The following is a 9,892-nucleotide window of genomic DNA, read 5'->3' as shown; positions in this document are numbered from 1 at the left end:
CAGCAACATTACTTGCACATCTGGAGACTGGTTACTCTCTGAGGAAGTGACACACACACACACACACCTTGTATGTGTGTGTGTGTGTGTGTGTGTGTGTGTGTGTGTGTGTGTGTGTATGCGTGTCATTATCAGTGTGTCTTGAAAGAAAAGAGTTTGTTCAGTGTCATTAAGTTTGAACAATCAGACTGATGCTGTCAATTGCAGGGTTAAAAGGTGGTGATTCAGAGAGCAAAAACAATTCAAGAAATGCAATTTACAGTCATCATTCACAATTTTCCTTGGGATATGACTTGGGAAGCACATTTAGAACAATACTTAGGCATTGCTGAATGAGCCTGAGTGAATATAAATCCTTCCTCTAATAAAATAAAAGGTTTAATCTACCAAAGCACTAAGTCCTATCGCCCACTCCCTGAGCTGAAATTCTCTTTGAATTTAAAGAAACAATGCCACAACTGTGCTACTGAAAGTCCGTCTGGACACCACACTGTGTTACACTTTGGAGAAATAGTGCAGAGTTTGTGCCAATGGTGCATTAAGCTTTTTGGCTTATTAGGGCAACTACAGCAAACCGGATTTGATGATTTTTTTTTTTTTTTTTTTCTTCTTCCCCCTATAAAGGCACATTGTACACACACAAACACCATGAAGCAAGACAGCATTTCAGTCTTAACCTTGGATTTTGTTGGAGAAACATTGGTACAGCACCTCTCCCTGCAGAACAATATTAAGGGTTGATAGCAGTGCAATCAAAGTGTCCCAGCAGTCCCATTGGGGAGCACACTCCATTGGACTAGTTGTCGGGCATATCGGGGACAAGGCAGGAGACGGGCCGCTTGTAATGGGATGAGATAGGCTATCTTTATTGTCAAAACATAAGAATGAAGGGGGGAAAAAGACACAGATTGGCTTTCCTGACAGTCAGCTGTTTGAAGCTGATGCCAAAGTGCATTAGAGGCTGTTGTTCCCTCGGTTGTATGCTTGCAAATACAGGACCACTCACCGGAAAAGGCGAGACTTGCTCACTAATCAACTGATAATGGGTCATACTGTCCATTTGCAATAGCTGCCCGCCATCCTGCCTGCACACTCATGGCACACTTGCTTCACACAGTTGATTGGCACAGGCCTCTGCTTCATCGGGTCAGGGTGAATGGTGTGACATGGATTTTTAGGGAGAAACCTGAAATATCACAATTTTATTCAGTTTAATAGAGACCTCTTTAATGTAATCTATACAATGTAAATTGTATTTTTTCACAAAACAAGGTATAGCATCATATGTGACCTTTGACCTGCTTGTCTGGGGCCAGGAAGTTCCACCCTTCTCAGTCTATTGTCCACTTCGGTGCAGCATCGCATCAGCTTCAGCTCACTGGTGCCCTTTTTCAAAGGCCATATTAATGCTGAGCAAAGCAACTTAAACCAAGACTCAACATGTTAATGTTCACTTTTCACATCACTTTATGCGGCACAACTGAAATCAGCACATTACACATGCAGTGCGAGACGTATCATTGAAAGTCAAGCACGGCGTGTAACTTACAACACAGAGTTATAATACATAAGCCAAGAATCATGCAGTGTGTGCAGCCACATCAGAATGCACCACCCTGCCTCTTCCTGCACTGATAACACGGTGAGAGACAGTAGAATGGGCGGTGCAGCGGTGGGCAGAGAGAAAGGACGTGTGTGTGAGAGTGTGTGTGAGAGTGTGTGTGTGTGAGAGCGAGCACGAGGGAGGTGGCTAGGTGTCAGTTCCTTGACTTTCCTTTTCCCCCACAACCCTTCTAACGGCCTCCATCTGAGGAAGTGGATCCTGTAGAGTGTCTATTCAGCTCCAAGGGACAAGACAACACTTGAGATGTCAAAGCCAGCATTGTTTTAAAAGCTAATTTCTATTTTATGATAAATGTATCATTTAAAAAAAAAGAGCTTGCAAATCCTAATTTCATTTTTGACTGCACTTGCAGATAACAGTATTTGGCGATTATGAGCCAGTTTTTAGTGTCTGTTTTTCACCAGCAGGCCCACGGTTGAAGGAAAACCTGGCTTGCAGGTACATACTGTCGTTGACTGCCAGCTCAGGTGTAAGCACAGGCGTTCGTCTGGAAAGAACAAAGCAGGGTAGTCTAACCCAGGCAGGAAAGATCTCATTTTCTGTGCTTTGGCTTCGCAGGAAACCAAACCATTCATTCAGCCATGTACTCCCATCCTGCAATGGGGGAGTAAAATTGCTAAGAGCCAGAAAGAGGCAGGGGAAGGCAGGGGGATGGGGGCACCAAAATAAAAACTAATAATAATGACTTTATTTCCATCTCCAACTCACAGATGTTTGCTTCCTTCCTTTTCCTTTCATGTCAGATGGAAATCTCCTCTCTTGTATGGCTTTGAAAAGAAACATCGGTGTGGGTAATTGTAGATATGAAAGTGTTTGTTGCTTTTTTTTGATTGAGTCATTCCCTGCATTCGTCATGAAGGCTGATATCTCTCATCTGTGCTGCTTGGGCCAGACTTGAGCCTTCTTCCATGTTTATCATGAAGACAGGAAGATGCAGCTTTGCCTTGCCACCCCTCCCTACAACATCCTGGGATCTTCTGGAAACTTCCCCAACAAGGATGCCTCTCCATGGTCACTGTGGAGCTCAGTGACCTCCTACTCATGCAAACACAAAAGCAAAATTTTAAGTGCTGTTTAGATCAGACACACAATGAGAAATTCACAGGTGCTTTTTAGATAGGAATTTTTTGTGGGATGCTGAATGTCCATCTTAACAGGGATTGAGTCTGGAAGCATCTTTGCCGTGCAATCACAGCAAACCATCAAGATACGCACTGACATAAAACTATAAACCTCCAGAAAGTACAGAGCAGCTCTGTTATGAGTGGGTTTAAGATTCTTTGAAACAAAGTCACTGTGAAGGAACTGGCCATGATGCATTGAATCCTCAAGTATTCCAGGAAGCTAGAGATATGATGGTGACACACTACGACCTTTAATCTGCCATTAATTTAAGCTTCCGTATGTGATTACAGATGTCAGACCCCTGAGACACAATGATTCCTTTCTTTTCTGCACCCTCTTCGGCATTATCTGACACATTTTATGACTCTCCCAGCTATTGTTCTGAGATGGATAAAAATAATATGTTGATGTGGCCAGCGGGTGTTTCCAGCGGAGAGGTCATGGGTGCAATAAGGTTCAGGGGGTCGGGCTGGCTCCCCAAACACAGGAAGGCAACACTGTAAGTCACAGTCAGGGGTGTCAAGGCTGGACACTTGTGCTCCCTCTTAGACCCTCAGCTTCGGCTCTGTCTATTAATATCGCATGCACAGAGTCATCACAGTTGACCTGTCCACTCTGATGGGTGGGATGAGCAAACAGAAGCAAGGGCATGTTGGTTCAAAGATATTCAATTGACATTTGTTTTTTTGGTTTTTTTGGCTGTAAATATATTTTATGTGCTCTAAATATGCCTGCTAAAGTTGATATGTAGATGATCTAAACTATCATGTCTCAAACGTTTCAGAAAATCGAAGGTGAGCTGTTAAGTAGCATTGATTTAACTTTGCAGTCTGCCGTGGAAGAATTTTATTTACCCTCAAACTTTTTAATGAGGTGGAGGGGGTGGGGGGTCATTGTGTTAACATAAGTAGGCTAATCATATGTCCTTTGTAAGGTTGAATTGGAGGCGTGTGCTGCCGCGGTGGGAGCGCGCAGAGGAAGGGAGGGCAATCTTGTCCGGACGCTAATAAGACCCAATGGCTGGTGCAAGGTGGCCAGGAGCGCTGAAACGCGACAGAAGACGGTGGACGAAAGAGAGGAGGAAAAAAAACAGCTCGACACAGGCATTTCTGGATGGACAAAGAGGATGAGAGCGCCACAGGAGCGTGCCTAGGAATTGCAGGGAGTCAGGGAGCCGCCGGGCTTTAGGCGTGCGTCACTCTGTGTGTCTCGTCAAGGGAGCTGCGTGGAGAGAGAAGTGGTAAGTGAGCTGAAACCCACAAAAACACCTGCGTCGAGACAGGTACCTGCGACGGACGTATGAAGATGACTCTCAGTTCGCAAGAGACTTAGAAGCAGCTGATACTGGGTGGAAACCTTTGGACAGAAACCTTACAGAGCTGTTAATGTCTTCCTATTTTGAATAACTGATGCCACACTTAAGAAACTTTAGTTTTCAGCCGTTCAGATCATTCGTTGGGCTGTAGCTTTTGGTCAGGTCAATCATCCAAACAGTCAACTTAGAGTCAGAACATCTGTCTTTGTACTTTCAAGCACTTGTTCTAATCAAAGAGTGAATATGGTAAAAAGAAGTGCCAACATGTCATTTAGTAAGTTTGTGTGATAAAAATATCAGCACTAAAAATCCATGATTTGGAATGGACCAAGATTTGATCCTCATTCACATGCTATCACACACCTGGAACTGGGCTATCACTGTAGGCACTGTGAGCCACTGACTCCTGGGAGCTCCAACCCTCCCCAATGAAGCAGTCCTGGTGGGCCCGCCTGGCACAGCCCGGCCTGCTTGCTGCCTGGACCTGCATATGGCTGGTGCAGGGATGCGGACCGGGCCCTGGGTACGGCATCCGCCCCAGGCCCAGGAAACTCACAGCCATGCACTACAAGCAGTTTTTCCCCAACTTCTCAGAAAACAACCTCGGGGCCAGCGGGAGAGCGGAGGGTAAGATCACACGCAACTCTGAGCGTTTCAACGAACTTGTGTGCAACTACAACCCAGACATCGTCTTCAAAGATGAGGAGAACACCAATGCAGACCGCTTCATGACCAAGGTGAGACTGGTGTGTTATTGTTAATCAAGTTCGGTTATCTCAGATGTGAAGGGTTTGGTTGAATGGAATGATTCACTGGATCAATTGTTAACCTTAACCCCAGTGATACCTGGTGACTGTTGTATGGTAAGTTCAATAAACGGACAAACGGTGCAGACAGTCAGCTGCAGATTGACTTAAAGTTGCTCTCACTGCTTCACTGTCTGTTCATCTTTTTCTGGGCAATCCCTCTTCTGGATGATCGATTAACCACATTTACATCATGGGACAGACATCAGTTTACCTGTCATACTCTGCAGCATGGCACCTTCAAAGCAAAACCTATAACCTCATTCATTGTTTGCTGCCCTTGCCAGGCTCTTAACACACAAACCAATGTTCAACACAGAGTGTGTACATTTTAACCAAACTTCCCCTCCCTTTTCTTGAGATAAGAAGATCAGGACGTAATTCAACACTACCCCTTAAGAGACTGAGTTCTCCTTCAGGAACACTTCCTTTTAATCTTTAACCAAAGTCTTTGTTATTGGAAAATTAAAAAAAATTCCTATGGCAGGTTCTCAGTGTGCCTGCCAGGAGGAATATCCAGGCATGGCACTTAAACTTGAATTCCTGATTGTATACTTGGGGTAGGTATCCAAATTTAAAGATCATGCTTAGAAAAGACTTAAATCAAAGAGGATTTAAGATCTGGGCAGGGAGATGATCAACTTTTGGAGAAAACATTTTGAATGCCACAGGGTTTATTGACACTAAGATGTCGCTCTGTTTTGGGTGCTGTGGCTTTCTGTGATTGTTTAGGATATGAATCTGTGTTCCTTCCGCTCCCTGACTGATTTTTTTGTGATTTGGAAATCTGAGGTTGTATATGTGTGCCCTTCTAATGCCCAGTGTGAGTGTGTGTATGCGTGCATGTGCCCCTCTTCTGCCCAGATGTGAAAGACGCTCTTTGTGCATCATTTGGAGACTCAGAGGGGTCGCCTATACAAAATTCCCGCCTGCTGAAGTAATGGCACCGTCGGAAAAGCGACTATTGTAGTTCTGACAATGAAACGCCTCTCTTCAATGGCATTGCGAGAAAAATGTACCCAGTTTGTTTTCTGTCTCTCTCTCTTTCTCACTCTTGCTGTCACATTCCCAAGTCCATGCCCATACATTCTTCCCCTCTGCCCTCTCTCTTTATTCCCAACCTCAACTCTCCGCTACACTGCTTTCTTCTCACCCAACTTATTCTCTTCATCTCTCCCTCTCACACTCTCATCACGTTCTCTCCCAACCCTTTTTTTTTTTTTTTAAATCCAGCTGCAAGATTAGTTTTATTCAATCAATTATAGGCCACAAGACCTGCCACATCACAAGTCACACGTGAATACGCGTTCAGGAGGTGGTGATGAGTGTATCACTTTGGATGCTGACGTCATAATTTTTCAGCCTGCTATTCTGCGACAATGCTGACACAGTCTGTGATATTACGGCCCACGGGGGTGTTAAGAGTCACTGTGCATATTTCTAATCAAATGTCTCAGGGGTGAAACCGAGAAACTCATGCCTGGAACAATCTGGAAAGGCAGAGAATGGCCTTGATTATTCTGTCACCCTGTCGAAAAAGGCCAAGGAATGTGGCAAACTGGCTACAGTAGCTTTGTTCTTGTACTCTGATTGTTTGAGCAAGGTTGAGACGGACTTTAGCAGAGTAGAGGAGGAATTGTGTGATAATGCCAGGAGACAAACAATTGTAACCTGGGAGCCAGAGACAGTGCTGAAATACTGGGATCATTTTTTTTCTGAGTTGTACTGAAGTCTTTCTATGTACTGAGGTGTACATACTGTACATACTGTACCTCTTGGCGTCTTAGGTGCCATTCCCCCTGTTAATAAATGATTACGAGTGTCCGTTACTTCCACTTGAGTTTGGTTTAGACATACTTATCACTGTACACTGCACCCGCTTCACACCAAGTGACTAAAAATATAATTTTTGTCTTAAAATTAATTTGAGAATCTTTGTTTGGTTATTCTCTTAACTTCTCAAGCTCTAAAGCAAAAATATCCCAAGATCCAAGAGAAAGGGTCAAAGTATAATTCACACGATGCAGTATATACAGAGAATAAACCCGCTGCCCTACTCAACCCTAACCTCCTTCCTCAACAGGCCACAATACATTTAAAAGACAATAAAATGGACTATAGGATTTTTTTTTTTTTTTTTTTTTTTTTGAAATACTTGAAATATTTAATAGAAGATTTGCTTGACTCTTGGTGTAAAGAATCTGGGCAATTTACCAAGTTGGAACCAGTTATTGGATCCCAACCGTACACATAAGTGCAAATTTTCTTTTGCATAATGTTATAAAAGAGCAACACTGGAATTTTTGAGTCCGATATTGAGTTTATAAATTGGATAGCAATTTATTGGCCATTTTTTTTATATTTTAAATGTAAATGTATAGCATAAACATTTTGATGAAAATTCCTTTAGATTTGGTTCAAAACTGTGACCAAGATACAGTATGTACCAGGTGGGATATTTTTCATGTTGCCAATGATTTCTGGTAGACAAATAACTGTATGTAATGGAGACATCCTCTCTTAATTACTTCAGACGTATCTTCTGCAATTTCTTGTTTAATTTATATCATCCAATTTATTAGGTAATACTGTTCCAAACTGAGAACCTTCCCTCTGTCTCATTCTGTTCTAGCGATGCAAGGACTGTTTGAACAGGTTGGCTATTGCAGTGATGAACCAGTGGCCAGGGGTACACTTACGTGTGACAGAGGCCTGGGATGAGGATGGTCACCATCCTCCTGGCTCTCTGCACTATGAAGGCCGGGCCGTGGATATAACCACTGACGACAGAGAAACAGAGAAGTATGGTCTCCTCGCCCAGCTGGCTGTGGAGGCTGGCTTTGACTGGGTCCACTATGAGTCCAAATATCACATCCACTGCTCAGTAAAAGCTGGTAAGTTTAAAGAGGGAACTTTCACAGCAGATCATGCTGTTAACTGTGCTAAATGCCATTACATCGCTTTATGGTGTATCGCGATATTTAAGACATCATAATCTGTGTTTAGTCAACTTGGCTTTTTCTGCTGACCTTCCTGCAGATCACTCTGTTGCAGTGGAAAAAGGTGGGTGTTTCCCAGGCTGGGCCCGGGTGACTGTAGCTGAAGGGGGACAGAAGAGCCTGTCATCTCTGGCTCCTGGGGACAGAGTCATGGCCCTGTCTGGGACAGGCCAAGTCGTGTTTAGCAAAGTCATCTTGTTTCTGCACCGGGACCAGGAAAGCTGGTCTACTTTTCTGTCTCTGGAGACAGAAGATGGCCATAGATTGGCCCTCACTCCACATCACTTGGTCTTTTTAGCCCCCCATTGCAGACTTGACAGCAGTGAGTACCAGGCTAAGTTTGCTAGCAGAGCCAAAACGGGAGACTGTGTTCTCATCCATACCGCAGAGGGTCATGTACGTCCATCTCGAATCAGCTCAGTCTCAGTAGAGGAGAGTATGGGAGTGTATGCGCCCTTGACAGAAGCTGGAACTTTGTTTGTCGATGGAGTGCTTGCATCCAACTATGCACTGGTGGAGCACCACAGACTCGCACACTGGGCGTTTGGACCTGTGCGACTCCTCTCCTCATTCAACCAGCTACTTTGGGGGGAGACAACAAAAGAACAGCAGAACACTGATGGTGAAACAGCTTGCGCCAAGACTCCGATACATTGTAGCACTTTGGCCACAAAGGACAAAGCCAGTGTATATGTGACTAATGGTATTCTGAACAAACAAGACAATCTGAGTGAACCTCTGAGGATGGAAATGAAAGAGAAGCACTTCTTGCATAGACAGACATCAGACGTACACTGGTATGCTAGGTTACTGTACAGTTTTGGATGTATCTTTTTAGACTCCTACTCATTTAATCTTTAAAAGCATAAAACTATAGACTTAATACATGTCATAGTGCAATTTTGATACATATACACTAACACTTGCTGTTCTTTTCTTCAATAAATTAAAAGCATTGGAATGGTTTGCTTGTTTTTTTCCCACTATTGTTTGTATTATAATCTATCATAATGGTATATATATGCTAATACATATATACAGACAGATTGTCTGAGCAGGTTGATGTAAAAATGGTAATACCAAAATGACCGTATCATTGTCTATTTGCACATCAAGTTATTTCTTTGAAGTATTTCAGTTATATATGTAAAAAAAAATAAAATAAAAAAGATATATATTAAAAAAAAAAATTCTAATGGGATTGGAATTATTTTTCCCACAATAGAATCTTTATTTTTGTACTTCGTGAATCATAATATATAAATGTTTCATTTTATTATAATATATAAATGTTTCATTTTATTATAATAATTACATGTACTGTATGTCCTCACGTGTTTTCATGTCATAAAACAAATTAAATTGTCATTTTATTAAGGAACTTGTGTAAATTTTGTTTGTTAAGCTGATTTACCTTCTGTTTGTTATGAAAAAAACAAGTTGCTTTGCCATGTAAAAGATCATTATGCATAGCATTATGAATGTTACAGGGTTCTATCCCTCTGGAAATCCAGTCTAAGTGGCTGACTGGTTAATAAAAAGCCCAAACATACTTAATATTCCCCAGACTATTTCAACACCTTGATTTTATCACAGGCACAGACTTCAAGGGAGTTATCAGGTTTCTTAGAATCTTACAGGAGAATGTCATTAGTATCTACTGATCGGTTAAGGTCACAAGTACTATATCTTTTAGTGGTGGTGTAGAGTAAATTGTGTCCACAACTTTCTAATTTGTTACAGTCCATCTATGCTCCATTCTTTTACCAGTTTGTACTATCAATTTTGACATGTAATCTATCCGTTGCCAGTAAACATCTACTTTAATTATGTTAACTTTTCAAAGACTCATAATAATGTGGCTAGACTCAAGACAATAAGTCCAGGGTTATACACCCCCTTGTGGAGGAACTGATATGATCCCTGTGAATTTTATTCCAAATCATTTCCTAAACTTCTGCATACACATAATTACCATTACAAATAATAAACTGTAATTTGACAAACCTTGATTTGATTTGAT

General features: G+C 42.2%; 1 protein-coding gene across 1 annotated transcript; it reads left to right on the top strand.

Annotated features, from left to right (window-relative positions):
- Window positions 1-3,683: 3,683 nt before the first annotated feature.
- On the top strand, window positions 3,684-8,830 carry dhh (desert hedgehog signaling molecule). Its single transcript, XM_040154029.1, has 4 exons — window positions 3,684-3,989; window positions 4,451-4,801; window positions 7,503-7,764; window positions 7,910-8,830. The coding sequence occupies exons 2-4, from the start codon at window positions 4,493-4,495 to the stop codon at window positions 8,728-8,730; spliced, it is 1,392 nt and encodes a 463-aa protein (XP_040009963.1). The 5' UTR covers window positions 3,684-3,989; window positions 4,451-4,492; the 3' UTR covers window positions 8,731-8,830.
- The last annotated feature ends 1,062 nt before the right edge of the window (window positions 8,831-9,892 follow it).

This window comes from Xiphias gladius, chromosome 18, assembly GCF_016859285.1.
Source record: "Xiphias gladius isolate SHS-SW01 ecotype Sanya breed wild chromosome 18, ASM1685928v1, whole genome shotgun sequence".
Taxonomy (NCBI): Eukaryota; Metazoa; Chordata; class Actinopteri; order Istiophoriformes; family Xiphiidae; genus Xiphias; species Xiphias gladius.
Note: the sequence above shows the minus strand (reverse complement) of the source record. Positions and strands in the feature narration are given on the sequence as shown.

Coding starts and splice junctions, on each gene's coding strand:
- dhh (XM_040154029.1), top strand. CDS start 4,493: ATGAAGCAGTCCTGGTGGGCCCGCCTGGCACAGCCCGGCCTGCTTGCT. Junction 4,802..7,502: donor CAGACCGCTTCATGACCAAG/GTGAGACTGGTG, acceptor ATTCTGTTCTAG/CGATGCAAGGACTGTTTGAA. Junction 7,765..7,909: donor CCACTGCTCAGTAAAAGCTG/GTAAGTTTAAAG, acceptor ACCTTCCTGCAG/ATCACTCTGTTGCAGTGGAA.